Source organism: Anabrus simplex, chromosome 1, assembly GCF_040414725.1.
Source record: "Anabrus simplex isolate iqAnaSimp1 chromosome 1, ASM4041472v1, whole genome shotgun sequence".
NCBI classification, from domain to species: Eukaryota; Metazoa; Arthropoda; class Insecta; order Orthoptera; family Tettigoniidae; genus Anabrus; species Anabrus simplex.
Window position 1 is genome coordinate 814,887,240 of NC_090265.1, and position 23,261 is coordinate 814,910,500.

Consider the following 23,261-nt stretch of genomic DNA (forward strand, 5'->3'; position numbering starts at 1 on the left):
TTAAAATTAACATTATAATTAACCCTCGTAATTTTATTCTTTCATGCTTCTGTGAATCTGCGGAATATAGTCCAATATTTTTGACATAGCTCTCCAAGTAGCCGTACATATGAATTCAAAGTAACAGATACGAATTTGTAACTTTCGATGCATAAATACCATGGTTCTGGTATATTGACCCAACTCATTAGTACCGCCAGTTTTCATAACGAATATGTTCGTTATTTTGTTGAGAATTACGCTTCTTCCTGAAATCTACTAAATATGATGGTTATTGTTACTGTACTTCACGAAGAAATAACTTCTCATTTTGTACAGAAAGATAGGGTATATTTAACGCATGAGAATAATTACTGATTTGCTGTTATTTTACAAGTGTATTAATAATTCATTATTCTTGATTATTCAACTGTGTAACACTTTTCACATACTGTTTTGAAAAAATTGGGATTTATATTCTAAAGCCATTTGTTTGAAATATTACCTTAGTCATTAGAAACTTTCCCTGCTATTGAATTGATTTTTAGCCTTGAATGAAAACATGCATTTTTACAGTCGCCAACTCACATAAAGACCAACATTCAGTAATGAATTCATTTGCAATGCATTCATCATCATCATCATCATCATCATCACGAATGTTTTCATTTCTCATCGTGAAGGGGTGAAGTGGGCCACCTAGAGGGTTACGCCCTCTCTCTGGCCAAGGGTAGGGGAGATGTGTTGGAGGAAGGAGCTGGGAAAAAGGATGTGAAGAAGGAAGAAATGGGAGAGGGTTTTTGGCCTCTTTTACAACTTTATTTTTATGTTATTTGTGATATACAGGAAGTAGAATGTCATTGTTTTGAATATAAATATACTAATGCATTCACGCTAGTTTAATTACAATAATATGTAATGGTGTGTACTGTTTGTGAGTTGTAGCCTACTATTTTCCTTCCTGACGAACATAGACGATTACTACACTAGTATAAAAAGGTCAAGCTGTATGTGTTAATGTAATTTTCTTGCTAACAATGGCCTTTTGTTTCAGGCCTGCACCTGCGCACGTTGGACGAGCCCAGGATGACGGCCGAGACGGCACCTAGCTCAGTGGCTCCACCAAGCGGCGAGGCGGGAGACAAGTACCATGGGTATGATGCCGAGTATGCACGCATGGAGGCGTGGCTGGACGAACATCCCGACTTCGTGCAAGATTACTTCCTGCGGTAATTTAATTAACTTAATGTTTGAATGTGCCCATCCTAGATTTGACTACCGTCTGTTCTAGTACTCTGACAGTGGAAGATTTAGACCCGTTTTCATCAACGTGGGTTAAACCTCAACCCTGCCTCACATAGTTTTAACTATGAATTTGACTATTCATTCTGTTTCATCGAAGGTTAGTTTTAACTGTAGGTTAAGACCGGAGTTAAGTTAACCTCTTCTTTCACCTGGGTTAAACTGTTAACTCGAGGCATAAAGCCAAATGGCTGCTGTATCATCATGCGTTGGATGCAGAGTTGCTTTATTTAGGAACGCTGAATGGTGTTCCTGACAGAAATGGATCTATTTAGGAGGAACTGTTTTCAAAAATTTATCCGAGGAACAATTTCTGAAGAGGTATTGACGTCGAAAACAAGCATCAGTAAGGTCGTCGATGAAATTCGCGAAAGGTTAGAAACACAGAACAAACAGAAACAACCTCCCTTTTCTACACTGCAGATAATGGTTGCTTTAAGATTTTACGTCACAGGGCTGTGTTATACATGGTAATGATCGGAGGCAATTTTGGGGTATCAAAAGCTACCGTCAGCATAAAGTATCTGCAGCTATAGCATTAATATATTTGTAGAACTATTTAAATTGTTTGCTAGTTGACACTGTCAAGTGGGTAATGCTATTAAATTACCCTGTAATTTCTTTCCGTAGGCTCTCTTTTACTTTTAATCTCACACTGTCAGTCTTCTTGTATTCTATAATGATTTGGTAGTGACTAACTCCGAGAGTGATGTTTTATTTGTGCTTCAGTTTCTCTTCCGAACCTCTTCCAGTTTTTATCATTGCTCTCAGGCCTATTACAAAAGAATACTTCAGACTGCCACAGAACTGTGGAAGAAAACAAAACACGGTACCGCGCAAGAAAGAAACAAAGGAATCACACAAGAAGTGTGTTCGTAACGTTGCCTACGTCGGTTCGTAACCTGTAATTTTCAGTCATAGCCTCCTTGATTGGTAAGGTAGCTGTTTCCGGCGAGGGTTAACATTGTGACGAAATAGTTCTGCAGAGGGTTAACTAACACGTATTAATCCTCTCTGGAAACAGACACCGTACCAATCAAGGAGGCTGTGACTGAAAATTAGAGGTTATGAGCACACGTCTTGCACGATTCTTTTGTTTCTTTTTTCTTCCCACGGTATTTTGTTGTCTTCCAGATTTCCATGGTAGTTTGAATACTTCTTTCTTAATAGAACTGATAACAGTACTCGAAAAAATGTAAGAGATTCAGAAGAGGCACACATTTTTAATGCTTTAGAAAACATATCACTAGGTATCAACGCATTATGTAGATTGCAAGAAGACTGACAGTTTGAGATTGAAAGTAAAAGAGGATACTCGGGAAGAAATTACAGGGGAATTGAATAACAGTGAGAACTAGCAAGCAACTTAAACAGTTCTACAAAAATAATAATGCTACAGCTGCAAAACTTCAAGAGACCGTTCTGCTGTCGGTAGTCTTTGATACTCCAACGTTATCTCCGACCATAATATGAAACGACCCCTTGGCGTAAAATCTTAATGCAATCAATACCGTCTGTTGTGTATTGTAACCTTTCGCGAATTTCATCGATGATCTTACTGACGACGGTTTCTTTGACACGCTATACCTCTTCAGAAATGTTTTCTCCGACAAATGTTGAAAATTGTTCCTCATAAGCCTATTTCTCTTAGCAACACCATTGAACAAATCTAAAAACAACTCTGCATCTAGGCCTAACAGCCATTTTGCTTTTAGCCTTGACTTAACAGTTTAACCTAGGCGAAAGTCAAGTTGTAAGTTTCACTAATAGGAAAAGACATCTCACTTTTAATTACTGCGTTGATGGGGTGAAAGTTCCTTATGGGGATCACTGTAAGCAAGGGCGCCCATACCCGAGGGCAAGGTGGGGCCGCGGACCTCCTCTAGCTCTCAGGGAAAGGCAAAAATCTAGTCTAGTCAGGTGTTTTCCTTTCAAGAAAATTATTTGAAAGTCAGTATTACGTAAAAGCGGTAGTACCGTTCCCCACCAACAGGCAGGGAACACTGTGGGTTATTCTACCACAGAATAAAAGTCGCCATTTATCTCCCCAAATATTAAAAATACTACATTCGCCTGGATCTGCCCCCCTCCCCGTCCCCCCCTACAAACTGTCATATGGGCGCTGATGACTGTAAGTACTTGGGTATTAATATAAGAAAATATCTTCATTGACGTAGTAACACAAATGGGATTGTAAATAAAGGGTACAGATCTCTGCACATGATTATGAGAATATTTAGGGATTGTAGTAAGGATGTAAAGAAGAGGGCATATAAGTCTCTGGTAAGACCCCAACTAAAGTATGGTTCCAGTGTATGGGACCCTCGCCAGGATTACTTGATTCGAGAAATAGAAAAGAAAAACAGCTCGATTTGTTCTGGGTGATTTCCGACACAAGAAAAAAGTAGCGTTACTAAAATGTTTCAAAGTTTGGGCTGGGAAGACTTGGGAGAAAGGAGACGAGCTGCTCGACTAAGTGGTAAGTTCCGAGTTGTAAGTGGAGAGATGGCATGGAATGACATTAATAGACGAATAATTTTGAGTGGTGTTTTTAAAAGTAGGAAAGATCACAATTAAAGATATAGTTGGAATTCAAAAAAACAGATTGGGGCAAATATCCGTTTATAGGTATGGAAGTTACGGATTGGAATAACTTACTAAGGGAGATGTTCAATAAATTTCCAGATTCTTTGCAATAATTTACGAAAAAGGCTAGGAAAACAACAGGTAGGGAATCTGCCACCTGGCCGACTGACCTAAATACAGACCACTATTCATTGAATTTATTGAATTGAAATTGATTGAAAGGAAGAAGTTAACTCCAACTTTATTGTTGAGTTAAAACTAACCCCCCTAAAAGAAACAGAATAAACAATCTAATTCAGAATAAAAAAAAAACTGTCTAACACAGCATTATGGTTTAACCCACGTTGATGAAACCGGATCTTAGTTCTAATAATGTTATTGGTTTTACGTCCCACTGACCATATTTTTATTTACAGTGTTATAGGTTTAGAATGTATTATTAACCACAATTCTAACAACAGAAATGTGGAACCAAGGCCAGTTTAAGAATTTTTAGGATTTCTGCAATACTCATTGTGATCGCCGCGCCCCTCCCCCTGTCCAAACCAAACAAGTTTTTTTCAGGTCTATTTAACTTAATGTATTCATCGTAAAAGACAGCCACTTTAATACATATATTTTCCACCGGTAATTTAGTATCATAAACTATATTGTTAGTCACTAACGTACTTTTTATTAACAATTATCTTAATGGCATAGGTTTCCTCAGGGCAGATAACATACAAACCTACTGGAAACAGACTAATTCGGCATTTTCAGCGTTTAAAGTAAGTAAATGTTGTTAACGTCAGGCTCCATGGATAAATGGGTAGCGTGCTGCCCTTCGGTCACAGGAGTCCCGGGTTCGATTTCCGGTGGGGTCGGGAATTTCAACCATAATTGGTTAAATTCGCTGACACGGGGGGCTGGGTGTATGTGTCGTCCTCATCATCATTTCATCCTCATCACGACGCGCAGGTCGCCTACGGGATTCAAATCAAAAGACTTGCATCTGGCGAGCCGAACTTGTCCTCGGACACTCCCGGCACTAAAAACCATATGCCATTTCCTTTCAACTGTTGTTAACGAAATCCCATCTACTAAACCAAAATTACAACACAATTTCAGTACGGGCTACCACAAAAGCAGACATGTTAATGCTCCCTGCGAAGATAGGGAGAGGAACAAAATGGATTCATGGTTGGAAGGTTGGGTGAATGGACCCTTTAACCGGTCCCGTTCCGATGCTATTTACAATATACACACGATTTTCTTTATAAATAAGGGTTAGCGTGAACATTTAAAAACCATCACAAAGAAACCGAAAGGATTTTTAAAAAGTGTTTTTAAAGCTGGCGCGGTTTTCCCCTTTGGTCACATGGTCGCGTGCTTTACGAAGTACCATCCTTGAAGCATGTAAAAGAACACTTATTTATGTTATATTTCTTTAAAAGATGCTTTCTGTAGCGTTTCTACGTTGCGCTTCTTTCCCCTATGTTGGAGGAAACGTGGCAACATAGCAAAGGTCACATTTTTTTAGTCGTGGACTTCCTCTCTTATTCGCCAGCACCCTACCGTCACTTGCCGCTGCGAGAGGAGGAAGGGGTGTTTCGGCAAAATCCACAAAGGTCACAAAGATTTTGAGACCGGCCACTTCGGCGTTGTTATAGATCTTCTGCATAGTTGATGTTCTGTACACTAGATGGTGACATGAATAGTTTTGTTAACTTGCTTTAGAGCAATCTTGTTAGGACGAAGGAAATTTCCTTTTCTTTTTTCTAGAACGTTTCATGGAAACTGCATGAAAGTAGAAACACAAATCATCTGAAGTTTTAGAGTGAAGGCAAATCAGTGGTGCCTATGTAGCAATTTTTCCGCTAGACCTAGCTGATGCGAGATGCTTTTAGCAGAGGGATTTGTTTAAAAAATCGACTGTTCATGTAGGGATTGTCTGGTTATTTCTACTTCTTTCAGAGGCACAGAAACATTTCTTTTCATTCAGATAAAGATTTAGTGCATTTTGTTTCGTAGTAGTCGGTTTTCCATGCAATTGTGTTGCCGAGCCTGAACCAAACTCAAGTGATAAGTAAACACAGGAATAGTTACTGGTTACTGCCAGTTACTTTTTTATTATAAATTTTTCATTATAATGTGCCTTATTTTTCATCGTAAATTTTTTGCTCAGTCACTGAAAATGTTTAATGGCAACTGTTTACAAAATATTCACTGCTGAAACTATTTCAGAGAACTGACATTTGTTTTTATCAGCAATAAGTAAGTTAACATCTTTTGTGAGTTTTTTTTTGAAATTATAATTCTTCATAGTCCGCCTCTGTGGTGTAGTGGTTAGTGTGATTAGCTGCCACCCCCGGAGGACCAAGTTCGATTCCCGGCTCTGCCACGAAATTTAAAGTGTGGTACGAGGGTTAGAACGGGATCCACTCAGCCTCGGGAGGTCAAACGGACATATGACACTAAAACCAATTTCAGTGAGGAAAAAACTTTTTTTCTGTAATCATTCCATATAAATCATTTTTGTCGCCGTATGATATGCCATGAAGCCAGGAACAATACACAGAGTTACGTCATAGTCTTCACACACATACACACACATACATCTTGATATCCATCTCATCGTCTTCCCCTTGCACTGTGATGGGAATTAGAGAATTCTAAAAGTAAACTTAAGTTACATGCCACCTAGGAGCTACTTGTAACTATGTGCGTGAAGCATTTATTAGGTTGATGAAGTCCGATGCAATTTCATTGGGACTAGACGTGTTAATATTATTACACATTTGGGATAATGGGATGCATTGGCGACACAAACTACACATCAATGTTATAACTACTACTACTACTACTACTACTACTACTACTACTACTACTACTACTACTACTACTACTACCCAGTATAATGTCCTGCATTATCCATTAGTTTTTGCCGATTCCGAGGCTGTTCCAGAATTCCACGCCTGATGAAATATATTGGTTCACCATTAAAGGCGACTAACAAGCGGTGTAATTCAGTAATCTATATAAAAATATAACTTGTTGACGATACGAGATGAAAACAAAAATCAAAAATCTTACTTCCCAAAAATAAAAATGCGGACTTTAGCAGAAATCGTAAAAACGTACGCGGTTGTACATATTAAACGTCGAAAATACGGACATGTCCGCATAAATGTGGACTATTATGGTAACCCTCGGCTCGTGCTGAATTATGTTGGTAGTGCGTGTGTGCATCCATTCACCAACCCCGCGGACGTAAAATAAATATTATTATTATTATTATTATTATTATTATTATTATTATTATTATTATTATAAAGGCCTTTCTTTTCTTTCACATCCACCAAAATAAGGTCGCCCCGAAGAGGGTGACAGTCCAAAAGGAGAAATGGTGTGATTTACAGCTGTACTTGGGGAGGAAGTGTCAACAATTGCAAGAATTGGGACGTCTCTGCACACTGGCGTAGCCAAGGGGGGGGCCCAGGGGGGCCGGGCCCCCCCCAAAATGTTTCCTGAAACTAGAGCGAGGATCAGCCGTTGTTTTACGTACGGTACGAACAACTTAAAAACTTACGCCGAAATGTTAAATTAACGTAGCGACAAAGAATCTACTAGCAAGGCTCAGTGGGCCGTACGTAATTCTCAATATTGGTACTGCTTGAATGAAAGGAAAACACTTAGGATTGTGATGCGCGGGGATATTTCCCTGTAGAGGCCTCAGTATTGGGAATGTAACGGTGTGTTCATAAATGTCAAGACATGAGTAAAGGGGCAATTAGCAAGGGATTATTCAGTAGGGGGCCAGAACGTGATCACCGAGAAAACGGGGTCCTCGGCCTTAAACAGCTGCAAGCTTACAACATCGTGTCAGCTTTTGCACATCGGTTCCCGGAAACAACAATGTCCTAGGGATCCTCGGGTTGTGCCGTGGTTGAGAGATGTGCTGTGTTTAAGTTGCAGCGTTGGGAAGACTGTGAAAGGATTGTGATCTGCACTTAGTTCCTCATTTTTTGAAGTGGGGCCGTTTTGTCGCTGAGAAGCTAGAACTATGCGCATCCTTGGTAAGTTATGAAAATGGTTTTTTTTTTAATTCTAACAGTAGCAAGACAATCGCGGATTCGTGCCTAAGTTCGATAGGCAGGCCCATAATTTTGTCAAATGCCCGGGAACGGATTGGAACCTCAAATGGCGCTATCAAAAGTGCGGGTAACTATTTTGTAATTGGCGGGCGTGATAACTTAGTTCAAATGGTTTTATCTTCTCACCAGGACGGCCCAGGCTTGAATCGCAGTCGATGCATGACACATTTTAAAAATGGGAAGTCGCGTTCTATTGATACGGATTCTACTTAAAACACTAGATCCCGTCCCTTACCTTTCTTTATACTTTTGAGCCATAATCCCATAATTTACGGTGGTGTATCTTGAGTATCCAACCATTCTTCTGGCTTACCTTGTACCTTAAATGGTGAGTGGATGCAGTGGCGTACCCACAACATAATTTCAGTTGGTGGGGTGTAAGTCCAGGCCAGTAGCGTTGATACAACTTATCCTTGGAAGGGGTTGTGAAAATATTTTTTAAATTTTTATTTAGAATTTGCTTTACGTCGCACCGTAGGTCTTATGGCGACGATGGGAAAGGAAAGGGCTAAGAGTGGAAAGGAAACGGCCGTGGCCTTAATTAAGTTACACCCCCGGCGTTTGCCTGGTGTGAAAATGGGAAATCACGGTGAACCATCTTCAGGGCTGCCGAAAATGGGGTTTGAACCCACTACTCCCGGATGCAAGCACACAGCTGTGCACCCCTAACCGCACGGCCAACTCGCCTGGTGGATATGAAAAGAAAGCTTGTCCTACTGATTGCGGTGAAAATGAAATGGCGTATGGTTTTTAGTGCCGGGAGTGTCCGAAAACATGTTCGGCTCACCAGGTGCAGGTCTTTTGATTTGACTCCCGTAGGCGACCTGCGCGTCATGATGAGGATGAAATGATGATTAAGACAACACACACACCCAGCCCAGTGTCAGCGAAATTAACCACTGGTGGTTAAAATTCCCGACCCTGCCGGGAATCGAACCAACGACCCCTGTGACCAAAGGCCAGCACGCTAACCATTTAGCCATGGAGCCGGACACCGAGTGCGGTGACGGATCTTCAGTAGATACTGATGGTTTTGATTGTTACCATGTACAATCATAGCTTCTGTACTCTTAACATAAACCGGCTGCATTATTGAAACTGTTCGTAAAATTAATAATATCGTTCTTCGTTTGTGAGGAAGTAGAATCTTCATTGAATTTGTCTTCTTATAAAAAGAAGCCACTTTGGTACTACACACCGTGAAGCTGACTACCTTCCAGGTCGTAGATATTTCGATTGCGGGAGATTATGTCCCACTCTATTGCCACCACAAACATGCCCCGTTATCTTCCCCATCCCATGCATTTCTTAACTCCGTCAGTGCCGGGAATCGAATGCAGGATGCCTTAAGTCAAATTCTAAAATAAGAAGACCTGAAAGTAACCAGCCGGCCCCGCGGTGTAGGGGTAGCGTGCCTGCCTCTTACCGGAGGACCCGGGTTCGATTCCCGGCCAGGTCAGGGATTTTTACCTGGATCTGAGGCCTGGTTCGAGGTACTCTCAGCCCACGTGTTTATAATTGAGGAGCTATCTGATGGTGAGATGGCGGCCCCGGTCTAGAAAGCCTAGAATAACGGCGGAGAGGATTCGTCGTGCTGACCACACGACACCTCATAATCTGCAGGCCTCCGGGCTGAACAGCGGTCGCTTGGCAGGCGATGGCCCTTCGGGGCTGTTACACCATGGAGTTTGGTTTAGAAAAGTGAACAGAGAAGGAAGCGACACCCCTGCAGGCCTCTTTAGCTTCCAGCTAGTTCTTCTGTCCGGCCTCGTGCATTTAGGACAGTTGGAAAACGTACGCCTTAATAAATGCTCCTCATAAAACCATTGTAAAAATACTAACTGCATCTATTTACAACAATAATCACAAACGCTTCCTTTTCATGTGGCTCAGTTGGTTGAGTCGCTGTCATTCTGAGACCAAGTTTCCAGGTTCAAATCCCGGCTTGGGTCGGTGGCCCTTAAAACGGTGTTGACATTGCAACAGCTCCATGTCGTTGGTTTCTGGCACGTTAATAAAAATTATAGATACGAATATTAGCGTCACAAAACTGTGACTTTATACTACGGTGCTTTTGCTTTACGTCGCACCGACGCAGATAGGTCTTATGGCGACTGTGGGATAAGAAAGGCGTAGGAGTGGGAAGGAAGCGGCCGTGGCCTTAACAATTAAGATACAGCCCCAGAATTTGCTTGGTGTGAAAATGGGAAACCACGGGAAACCATTTTCAGGGCTGCCGTCAGTGGGGTTCGAATTTACTATCTCCCGGATGCAAGCTCACAACTGTGTGGCCCTAACCGCGAGGGAAACTAATAGGAGAAGGTAAACTCTACCTAGCATATGTTATGACGTGTATTTTTCTTTAACAACTAACAAAATACGTATCTATATGCATACGCTCCATTCTATATTTATGTATTTATTTATTTGTTATCGCCGCCTCTGTGGTGTAGTGGTTAGCGTGATTAGCTGCCACCCCCGGAGGTCCGGGTTCGATTCCCGGCTCTGCCACGAAATTTGAAAAGTGGTACGAGGGCTGGAACGGGGTCCACTCAGCCTCGGGAGGTCAACTGAGTAGAGGCGGGTTCGATTCCCACCTCAGCCATCCTCGAAGTGGTTTTCCGTGGTTTCCCACTTCACCTCTAGGTAAATGCCGGGATGGTACCTATCTTAAGGCCACGGCCGCTTCCTTCCCTCATCCTTGCCTATCCCTTCCAATCTTCCCATCCCCCTACTAGGCCCCTGTTCACTATAGCAGGTAAGGCCGCCTGGGCGAGGTACTGGTCATACTCCCTAGTTGTATCCCCCGACCAAGAGTCTGAAGCTCCAGGACACTGCCCTTGAGGCGGTAGAGGTGGGATCCCTCGCTCAGTCCGAGGGAAAAGCCGAACCTGGAGGGTAAACAGATGATGATGATGATTTATTTGTTTGTTTATTTATTTATTTATTAGTGCCTTCTGTACAGTGGCGAAGTTAGGGCTCCAGGGCCCCTCGTACAATTAACCACATACTAATCGGAAAAATATAATAATGAGATACTTAAAATAGTTAAAACTACATAAATTAATAGAATTGAAAGTAAATTTAAATAAATTACTAACTAAATTAATATTAAAACTAATTAATACTAAAAACTCTTAAAATGACTAATCCTCAGGCACGCACACATTCATACTTCAACCATTCACTCAGCTCTCCTCAGCAGGTAGTCGCGGCAGGTGACCTTAAATCGTGATTAAAAAGAAGTTACTTTCTCTGACCTGAGCTGGTAGGGTATTCCATAATCTGGCGACAGTCACCACAAATGATCTATTAATTTTATTTGTGCGGTGGAGTGGAATAGAAAGAATGAATCTAGGACGTGTATTTAAGTTGTGAAATGATGATAAAAAGATGAATTTAGAAGAAATATACAGTAGCTGACTTTCAGCTACCACTCTAAAGACCATCGTTAAAGTGTGTAGCTGCCGACGTTTATCAGACATAAGCTATGAGACAGCCTGATAGTATGGGGTGATATGAACATCGTACCCGATATTGTAAATAAATCGCAGGCAAGAATTCAGTGCTCGTTTAAGTGTTTATTCTCTCGTCATGTCAACTAAAACAACATCACAATAATCAAGAATAGGGAGAATGAGTGTCTGTATTCGTTTGGCCTGTAGCTCAAATGGAAATACATCCCTCTGCTGTTTAAGAGGGTAAAGAACCCCAAAAATCTTTTTACGTATTTCTTTCGTGTGATCAGACCAATCAACTGTTCCATTCATCATTACGCCGAGATTTGTAACCGTTTTATTGTAGGGAATAATGCTACCATTCAGTAGGATAGGCGGGATCTCGACATTGTTTGAGCAGCACAGTAATTTTCCTGATCCAATTGTGATTGCCTGATATTTTGTGCAGTTTAGTATAAAAGAGTTTCGTTGTGCATATACACTGAGTCGTCGGAGGTGATTGCTAATATCTTGCCTTGCAGTGTCGATATATTTGAAGATAGTAAGCATAGGTGTGTGTTATTTCGTGTCACAGATGGTGTGTCATTGATATAAATACAAAAAAATTAGGGGCCTTGGAATACTACCCTGTGGGGTAACACTAAGTTTCATTTTCCATTTAGAGGCTTTGTCGTTTACTGCTACACGCTGTTGACGGTTACTCAAATAAGAACTAAAAACCTTAAGCGCGGCCAGGTCGTAATTTAGCAGTTCCATTTTCTTTATCATAGTCGAAATTACTGTAGTGTCAAAGACGCTACTGAAGTCAAGAAGGATAAGTATAGTGAGCAGTCGTTTGTACATAGCGTTTCTAATATCTAGGGGCTGCCTGGCCGAGGCGGTAAAGGCGTGATCGGCTCGCCCGGAAGGACGTGGGTTCGAATCCCCGTCAAGAAGTCGTAACATTTAAGAAATGAGTCTTCCACTTCCGGAGGTGCATATGGCCCTGAGGTTCACTCAGCCTACACCAAAAATGAGTAACAGGTTAATTCCTGGGGGCAAAGGCGGCTGGGCGTAGAGCTAACCACTCTACCCCATCAAGTGCCGAGGTTACGGACAGTGGAAGCCTTTACCTTCCAACCCTCCAAGGGCCTTCATGGCCTGTACGGAGATGACTTTGCTTTGTTTCTAATGTCTTCAGTAACCTTCAAAAGTGCTGTCGCGGTACCGTGACTCTTCTTCAATCCAGATTGCAAGGGGTCCAAACGAGCATTTTTATTTAGGTATTCCAGAACTTGCTCGTATACTAAACGTTCAAAGGCGCAGGGAGTATGGACATAGGACGATAGTCAGAGGTTGATTGTGGGTCTAAACTCTTAGGTACCGGTATAATATTGGCTGTTTTCCAGACGGGAGGGAAAGTTCCGTTTAGTAAACAGTAGTTCAGTATGTGCGTCAGTATAGGCAGGACAGCACCCATAATGTTATGTATAAAAGTAGTCTTTGATTCAATCGAGTACAAAGCCTTTTTAACCTGATTTTCTCTGACATTGTGAAATGTAAATGGCGGATTGGCTGGAGGGGAGGGCGGAGAGTCGGTGCAGTTCATTGGGGTAGGTAGTGTAATCGTTCAGTTCGTCAAGTGGAATGTCAGGAGTTGTCTGTCTCTGTTGATGTTTTCCTATTCCTAGAGCTCTAAGTTGGTCCCATGCGCGATTAAAATGTAAGTTGTTAGCTAAATTCCGGAGATATATACATTTTTTATTTCTGATGAACTGCTTTCTGCGATTTCTTAAGATGCGGTAAGATTCGAAGTCTGTGTCATCTAGGGTTTGTTTATAATGTTGAAATAACGAGTCACGGTGGGCCATCATTCTCTTGGCTTCATCATCTAGCCATGGACAAGAAAGGCGAGAAACCTGTATTCGCGCGCGCGCGTGTGTGTATTTTTTCTTTGCCGTATTATTTGTATAAAATGTCACTTCTTTATTGCTTATCACATGACCATTATTATAATAACATTACCGCATTTATTCTAACCCAGCATATTGCATCTTTATTCAAACTGTTTATTCTTGCATTCATTTCACTTGTACTCGGAATATATAAAATGCTGCAGTTATATTTGGATGGGAGTAACATAGGTACCCTGGGGGGGGGGGGGTCGTCCAAGGAGTCCAGACACCCCAGGAGTTTTAACGAATGTACTTTTATTAAGCATTTTTATATATAATGTACCGGTATATTAATATTAGCTTCTGGAGTCCAACTCATTGGCTGAATGATCAGTGTTGAGGCCTTCGGTTCAGAGGGTCCCGGGTTCGATTCCAGGCCGGGTCGGGGATTTTAATCGCGTTTGATTAATTCTTCTGGTTCGTGGACTGGGTGTTTGTCCCAACACTTTCCTCTTCATATTCAGTCAACATACTACTCTACCAACCACCAAAGAAAGACACAACAGTGATTACATCCCTCCATATAGGGTTGGCGTCGGGAAGGGCATCCGGCCGTAAAACAGGGCCAAATCCACATGTGCGACACACTTCGTACCCACGACACCACAGGTGTGGGAAAATCGGGGAAGAAGAAAAAGAAGCAGAAAAATACTATTCGCTTCCGGAATCCGCACGAATCCGCCACTCTTACTGGATCTTTTTAGGTATTCTACACCACCTAAATTCTGGAAGTTTGGACACCTATAAAAAAAAATTCTGGATGAATGGGCCCCCCCCAAACTGAAATCCTGGCTACGCTACTGTCTCTGCAACACAGCTCCTCTAATACTCGCAGATAGGCTAGCCGTACTCCAAGGCATGCAAATCATACAGAACCTTATGGACGACTCTTAGCCATCTATTGGAAAAAGCTGTGCTCTCTTGCTTTCAACCGAATATTCTGTCGTTTGTAGATCCAAGTAAGGTTGCCAGATCACCAGAAACAGAATAACAAAACAAAACATGAAGAATTCAGATCGTATGATGCTGCGCCTGCATCAAGCCAAATTTGAAGATCATTTCTATCATAAAAAGAGTGTTCTTGCATATCATTTGATAAAGAACAGAAAATGGCAAAAATCAGAGGGAGCAAGAACAAGAGACTCAGAAGAAGGTTCCATACTGTTCTTGAGCTAACAAATAACTGTCAAGCAAAGGTTCATAAATGGTTACATGCTGTTGTTTGTTGTTATTGTTCAAATCATGTGGTACCTGCTTTCCTCTCCCTCCCCCCTGGAATGTATGTCACACAATGGTCATTATATTTCCTAATTCTCGGCTAATGACATATTGATTACAAAGATAAAAGACATGATTGGATCAACATATCCACTTGTTCGAGCAATAGAAAACATCTTATCAGTTAATTTTGTGCAGATCGAAGACACAGTCGACACATCTGAGTCTTTCGAACAAACAAATGGAGTCCTGTAGGGGGATCCAATGAGCCCTCTATAGTTTAACATCACTACAGCTGATATTACAGACAACCTTCACAGCACAGCGGATACAAAACGTATATGCAGATGACATGTTGCTGGGGTCACCCAATAGAAAAGACCTATAGGGTGCTTTAATAGAGTTGGAGAAGTGGTTAAAAAAATTGCCTGACAATAAATTTGGAAAAGACAGTCCAAATGACATTTCAAAAGGGAGGAAAAATCTCAGGTAGAGATTCTTTTACTCTCAATGGAGAGCCGCTGAAAATCGTCAACCACTTTAAATATCTTGGAATTACCCTGCAAACTACTACACTGTCATTTAGATACTACAGTCCCTGGCCAAATTAATATGACCACCTGATATTTTCTCTCTTTATGGATTTTTTTAACCATTTTCGACACTGGAAAGTGTTTGTAGGAAGACTGTAAGTGCATTTATATATCAAGGAAACATTTAAGTGGGATAATTGTGAAAAATATTGTATGTTGGTCACACTGTTTACATGTTGGTGCCAATTTATATTTATGGAGGGAAATGCGTGTCGCTCTTGTATTCATTTTCTCTGCACACAAGTTGCTTTTTAAAGGTAAAATTCTAATGGTAAGTTAAACCTAATCAATTATTTTCATTTCTGCTTGCATGTACATATATTTCACGTCCGTTCACGATAAGTTTATGCTCCTTTGGGAGAAAATTAACAACATTTTCCAATTATAACCTCAAATCGTTATGTTTTCAGAAATGGACTTAGAAGAGGACCTGTCACCCAACAAAAGGGGAATGATTCAAGGTCTTTTCATTGAAACTAATCTTTCACAGCGAGAAATAGCAAAAAAAGTTGGAGTTTCAAAAACTTCAGTGGCTAATATCAGTCGTAGGTTTCGTCAAAAGAACACACTGGCATCGAATCGTAAGGGCAAATGTGGCAGAAAAAAGGTGCTGTCACCTCGCGGTGAACGATTGTTGAGAAAAATAATAATAGAACGAACAGCAACATAAGAAGGAAATTAAACGATGCAGGATTTCCATTGTCTACCAGAACAGTTCGACGGAGACTGGCAAACTTGGGCTACAAAAGCGGCAGACCTGCTCGCATGCCAATACTTAATCTAAGGATGATGAAGCAATGGTTGGAATAGGCTAAGGCGCACAAACACTTCACTGTAGAAGACTGGAGATCAGTATGTTTTCCAACTCTTCATTTGGTTTGAAAATTTTCCATAGTTTTTAAATTTTACAAGGTGCTTTTGAGTTTCAGGTGTGCTTCAGTGATGAAAGCACCTTCCAGATTTTAATGAACAAGGCTCAGTTTATTAAGAGAAGGCCATCGGAAAAATTCAATGAAGATTGTGTGATAAAGACTATCAAACATCCAACTTCGGTGACGATATGGTCAGTGATTAGTGGCAGAGGTTTGGGTAGGTTGTACATCGTTGAAGGTACGATAAAACAACAACAGTACATCAATGTTCTGCAAACTCGACTTCTTCCACAACTCCGGGATTGGTTCAAAGGAGATGAAAAGAAAATATTTATGCAAGATAGTGCACCCTGCCATACGGCAAAGACTGTCAAAAGATTCTTGAAAGAAAAGGAAGTTTCTCTGTTGGACTGGCCAGGTAATTCTCCCGACCTCAATCCAAATGAGAATGTATGGGAACTGTTAAAGAGGAAAGTGGCAAAAGACAATGTCACTGCGAGGATACATTTACCTGAATGGATCATATTCCACTGGAACCACAACCAGCAAATGAAGGATATGAGCTTACGATGCATAGATAGCATGCCTCGCAGAGTGCAGACCGTTATTGCAGTAAAAGGAGGACTGACAAATTACTAGTATTGACAATTAAATGAGGGTTCAAATCTGAGTTTTGTGATTAGTTGTAATATTCTGTGTGTATATGTATAAGTATAGTCTCATTTCACACAATTAAGATAAATAAAACATGAATGAAATACATAAAGGCAATTTAAAGTTTATTTTCCTAGATTTCCTTAGGTGGTCATATTAATTTGGCCAGGGACTGTATATCCAAGAAAGAACCACAGCAGGTAAAAGAGCAATTTCAGCCATAAGGAACCTCCAGCTCTGTTCTTAGCTACAGCTATGAGACTTTTTAACACCACCAAATTCCCTACAGTATCTTATGGATTAGAACTTATCTGAGAACGTCTTAAACTTAGAGACTTCGCAAAAATAGAAGGTGTTAAAGCACGCTTCCTTAAAAATGCACTGAGAGTGGGCAAATCAGCACCTTCAAGAATGGTTTACACACTAACAAAGGAGACCTTCTATGTTGAGGATCTGAGGAACCAATTGTTCCTGCCATCTGCTGAAAAATATGCAAAACATCAGGAGAGAAGAGTGGCTAAGAGTGAAGAGATAGACATAGACTTTTATACTAGAAGCACCATGTTAGAGATAAACTGGATGAAGGAAAATCAGGGACTCAGACACGTCATGACCCGATACACCATCCATGCCTTTCATCACAAAATATGTGCAACCAAATAGTATCACAATCCTAGCGAAAATTGTTTATGTGAGCTGTGTAATCAAGAAGGTGACAGATAACACCTATGAATGTGCGCAAAAAGAACAATGTCATTAACACATTATAGTAAGATGTAATAAGTGTTCTGTAGATGTTATTACCAGTACCTTTCTTTGGCCTTTTGGTTGCAGTACACTTTTATTGGTCATTATGAATGGACTCATTGAACTCGTCTTCATTAAAGGCCAATGGTCTTCCTGAACATGGATTTTCATTGAAGTCAATGAAGACAAATGATAAACAAGTTTCTGGTTATCTCATTGGCACCAATTTATATCCAAACTCTATGGACTTCTTGTAATAAGCCAAAAACTGGCATTATCTTACTAAACTGTATATACTATATGTTATGTCAAAATTAGGAATGTAATTAGAGTTTACTAATACTTGGCAAATACTTATGTTGTTCTGTGGAGGACGTACCAAAGTATTTGTTACATATTAGTAAACTCTATGAATAGGCTACTGGGAATAAATAGTAATCCACCGAGCAAGTTGGCTGTGTAGTGAGGGGCGCACAGCTGTGAACTTGCATTCGGCAGATACCGGGTTCGAACACCACTGTCAGCAGTCCTGAAGATGGCTTTCCGTGGTTTCACATTTTCACACCAGGCGAATTCTGAGACTGTACTATAATTTAGGCCACAGCTGTTTCCTTCCCACTCCTAGCCCTTCCCTATCCCATCTTCGCCATAAGACCTATCTGTGTCAGTGCAACGTAAAGCAACTTGATGTAAAAATAAATACTAATCCATATAACACTTCTGTAGTAACCCAGTATGTTTATTGCATACTGTTTGTTGCCCAAATATTACCATTTTTTAATGTTCAGAGCTTAGTAAAGAACTTAATCCTGCAGATGGTTTTCCATGGTTTCTCACTTTCACACCAGGCAAATGCTGAGGCTGTACCATAATATAGGCCACAGTTGCTTCCTTCTCACTCCTAGCCCTTTCCTATCCCATCTTTGCCATAAGACCTATCTGTGTCAGTGCAACGTAAAGCAACTTGTAAAAAAAAAAATTTAAAAATATATACTAATCCCTATAACACTTCTGTAACAACCCAGTATATTTATTGCATTCTGTTAATTCCAAATATTCTCATTTTTAAAAATGTTGAGAGCTTAATACCTAAAAAACTTAACTACATTACTTGCTACTAAATATTAGAATAATTATATACTGTTTACCTGATTAGTAATTAATAAAATCCATGTAACTAATACAAATATATTATTGGTATTATAAATTTACTCATTCGGAACAAATATTTCAGGTTCCCTATGGGAATGAAAATCTGTATCATCCATGTGACTGTCGAATTACAGGAAGGCAACACGCCAAGTGGTGGACGCGTGGCTCGTGTCGCATGCTACGCCTACCGGTTCTTGCAACTCGACAAGCAATCCCGAACAAGCTTCACCTCAGCATCAGCAGCAACAGCAGCAGCAGCCGTCATCTCGGGGCGGCTCTGGTGCTACCACTCCTGTGCGCAAGATCTCTGCCCATGAATTTGAGCGAGGTGGTCTGTTGAAGCCCATTGTAAATACAGTTGATGGTACTCCAACCTTCCTTTCTGGAGATGGTGGAGGTATTCCTACTGGTGGCAGTGTTGTACCTGGTGGTCCTGCAGGGCGGACGCAGAGGCGGTCCAGGCATGAACTGCGGCAGCTCGACGAAAAGGAGCTCATTTTCGAACTCGTAAGTTTATTTGTCTATTCATGGAATTTGTACAAAAAATGTTCTATAAAATTTGTGAGTGCTTGGCTGATATCATGGTTTCTTTGATATAAGTAAGCATCTTTCTGAATGTGGCCTTATTTGGATGAGAGAAATTTTCCATCTGAACAATTGCACCTTACAGTAGAAATAAGTTTCCTGAAGCAATACAGCTTGAGCAATAATTATAAGTGACTGAATAACAAACATGGCATATTTTGTGGGAAAAGGCAAAGCTTGATATTTTGCTTAACTATTTTTAAAAACTGGGTTAACAAATAAATAAGAAGTCCTCCATTTCCTTCTGGATGCCTTTTTTGTTGCTTTATTTTCTTATTTCAGTGTTAATTGTGCATTTGGTTTCTTCATTTACTTCTTAATGTATAACAAAAAGGAAATTAAGTGTAATTTCTAACAATTTACAATTGATCTCAAGCTATTATACATGGGTTTGAAAGCCAAGGTGTGATAAATTGATGACCATTCAATAAATTCTTACAAATATGTTGACTGGCTGATTGTTTTAGACCAAGCTCAGTATCTGCAGTCGCTTAAATGTGGCCAGTATCCAGTATTCGGGAGATAGTGGGTTTGTCGGCAGCCCGGAAGATGGTTTTCTGTGGTTTCACATTTTCACAGCAGACAAATGTTGGGGCTGTACCTTAATTAAGGCCACGGCTGCTTCCTTCCCACCTCCTAGCCCTTTGATGTCCAGTCGTCGCCATAAAACCTATCTGTATCAGTGCAAAAAAAAAAATCTGTTTTAGCTTTTTTTGAAATTAATACAGACTGTTTGAATAAATACATCATTCTTCTTTTTGTTGGAACATTTCATGAAATGTAACTCCTGTCTACTGTAAATTAACATCCTATTCAAAGACAGACATTTTTAAAGAATGAAGGCTTTCATGGCCGGTGTCAATATAATAAAAATCTTCCGGGCTATTATGCCATGGTCCATTCCTCTCGTTTCTTCCATACGTTTCGACTACTGCTGCGGTAGTCATCTTCTGTGGCATTGTGTAGATACGCTCTCCTGTATGGGACATATGGAAGAAACGAGAGGAGTAGACCATGGCATAAGAGCTCGGAAGATTTTTATTATACAGACATTTTTCTTACCCTTCAAAGATAAATTTTCTATCATAACATTTCTTTGGACAGGTGTACTGGACATTGTGTGATGCTTTTAAGGATATCAGCAATGCTGTGCTTTCCCAACCTTGAAGTGGGATGAGTTTTCATTAGTATTTCAGGTTTATGGCAAGCTAACAATTAGAAGTAATGAACTCATATTTGATTCCACTCTGATTCAACAATTTTATAATAAAATACTTTTTTCTTTCTAAAACCATTTACCCTCCAGGGTTGGTTTTTCCTTCGGACTCAGTGAGGGATCCCACCTCTACCGCCTCAATGGCAGTGTCCTGCAGCATGAAACTTCGGGTCTGGTGGATAGAACTGCGTAGGAAGACCAGTACCTTACGCAGGCGGCTTCACCTGCTATGCTGAACAGTGGCCTTCTGTTGGGGATGGGAAGAGTGGAAGGGATAGACGAGGAAGAGGGAAGGAAGCGACTGTGGCCTTAAGTTAGGTACCATCCCGGCATTTGTCTGGAGGAGAAGTGGGAGACCACGGAAAACCACTTCGAGGATGGCTACTCAGTTGACCTCCCGAGGCTGAGTGGACCCCGTTCCAGTCCTTGCACTACTTTTCAAATTTCGTGGCAGAGTTGGGAATTGAACCTGGGCCCCCGGGAGTGGCAGCTAATCATGTTAACCACTACACCACAGAGCAGACAAAATTCTTTATAAGAATTTAATTTTAGTGGTCCACCTGTTCAATGCAAAATTAAATGGTGTGCACCGGTATAGTCATATTAAAACTACAACATGTTTCTACCCTTTATGGGTCATCTTCAGCTAGTAACTGTGGGAAAACCATCTTAAAATACAAGAATAAAGTATTTTGGACAAAAAACCATGAAAACAAAAAAAAAAAAAAAAATATATGGCAAGTAAGTTGCTCTCTCTTTCAATTATTTTGTTTCTCTGTGTGATTGTATCTCCCAGTGTTGTGATATCCTGTGATGGAAGATTAATTTAGGAATCTAACTGCTGCTTCTGCTGATAATAATAATCCAGAGCAATGTCTGTTGGTATTGCCACAGAGAGAAAGAAACTCCTGCTCAGGTCCTGGGATTCTGTAAGAGCGGGGAGCTACTAAGAAACACGCAGCACCCCCGGGTCAGATTCTTCATCGCCGAAGAACGGAGAAAGAAGTTATCCAGTGTACATGAGGAGGTACATGGACTGGCCATAAATGAGAGTTCACAGAGAATTGACGTCATAGCCTTTAAAGACAAGAGTTCTCAGGGATTCATCTTAGATCCGACTGTCAGATTTGAGCCCCATAACAGTCAGCCAGAGGAGGTCAATCTAGAAAAGATTAAAAAATACAAACCCACTATCCCTTACTACAAATCTGAATACCACCTTCAGGAAATCGAAACAATAGGGATAATGGTCAGAGTTCATGGTACCACACCTCGTCACTTTGTCGCCATGTGGAAGCGCTTCCAAATTCCAACGAAGTTTATCCCTGAAATTGTGACTTTTCTCCTCTGTGGCTCCATCAAGATCCTGAGACACCACCTCTAAAGCGCTGAAATGCCACACTAAATATACTGTTTCTTTATAATTTAGAATTTTCTTCACTTAATAGAACTGTATAGAAAAATGTGAAATGTTTTACCTTGTTCTTAGTGGCAGCCTGAAAATACAAGAGGTTGTTCCTAAAGAAATGTATATAAAATAGTAATTAAGATATTTTCTTCATCATCATGTTTGTTAATACCTGTGTAATGCCAACAGGTGAAGGACATCTGTAATGAACTGGATGTTCGATCATTATGCCATAAGATTCTTCAAAATGTGAGCATCTTGCTGCATGCAGACCGGGGCTCGTTGTTCCTGGTCCAAGGGGAGCGTGGTGGTAACGGCGCGTATCTTGTATCCAAGCTGTTCGATGTCTGCTCCCGTTCTACGTTGCAGGAGATGGAAGAGAGGGATGAAATCCGCATACCTTGGGGCTCTGGAATTGTTGGCTTTGTGGCTGAAAGCGGAGAGCCCGTCAATATACCTGATGCCTACAAGGTGAGGAGGAGATTATAATTTTATAATTTCTAAAAGCATGTTTTAAGACTGTGCTTCTTGTGTGCCTAATGAAATATTATCTTTTTGCCTGATATTTTAGGATGATCGCTTCAACCAGGAAATTGATGTCCTGACGGGTTACAAGACACGGACGCTTCTCTGTATGCCTATCAAGGACTTCAATGGAGATGTCATAGGTGTGGCACAGGTATAGAAAGTGCATGAATTGTTGGTGATTCTATGTTCGTACTATAACTGTCCCTGGACTAGATTAGGCATAATATAGTAAAATTCTTGTTAGTTTCTTTCCAAGTTGGGTGTATTTTAAAAAACCAGATCAGTTCATGTCAGATTTTGGCTGTACATAAAAATTAACATCTTAGTGATTCAGATTTTGCATAGAATTGTAAATCCATTGTATTGTTATAAAATCATGATTTCTAAGTTATTTAATACATTGAGATCTTGCTCAATTTCATACACTTGAATTCTCTGGACTGGCCATTTTTCATTAATTGTGGGTTTTTAAATTAAATACTAGTTTTGAACATGGGTATCTTTTATTTATTTCATTATACACTACAACACAGTTATAAAACCAGAAGCTATATATGCAGCAAAAACACTTTTTCACCTGAATAAACAATCAAAGACTGATATACTTCAGAAAATTAAGAGGAGGATTGGAAGAATCTGCATCAACGAAAAATACCAGAAAGATGGACAGTGGCAGATAATACCTAACAAAGTCGTGTACTAGAGCTAGAACCCATTACAGATACTATGCGTAAGAGGAGACTGGGATTCTTTGGACATATCATGAGGATGCAGGATTTGAGACTTCTGAAACAACTAGTACAAAACAATCTCGTCTCAAAAAATATCACAGCAGGATGTAAATGGATCAGAGAAGTAAGAGAGGATCTGAAGGAAATAGGCTTTACAACAAAAGA

At 40.4% G+C, this 23,261-nt stretch overlaps 1 protein-coding gene across 4 annotated transcripts in view; it reads left to right on the top strand.

Moving 5' to 3' along the window:
* Positions 1-23,261, top strand: part of Pde11 (Phosphodiesterase 11) — a 703,554-nt gene that overhangs the window by 617,109 nt on the left and 63,184 nt on the right. For all 4 annotated transcript variants that reach the window (XR_010858547.2, XM_067136343.2, XM_067136341.2 and 1 more), the window contains 4 exons: positions 1,034-1,208; positions 18,763-19,135; positions 22,027-22,308; positions 22,409-22,516. Coding sequence is in view for 3 of the 4 variants with exons in the window: in XM_067136341.2 (XP_066992442.1) it covers positions 1,034-1,208; positions 18,763-19,135; positions 22,027-22,308; positions 22,409-22,516 (938 nt within the window). In the remaining variant the exon portion in view is untranslated. The remainder of the gene's footprint in view (positions 1-1,033; positions 1,209-18,762; positions 19,136-22,026; positions 22,309-22,408; positions 22,517-23,261) is intronic.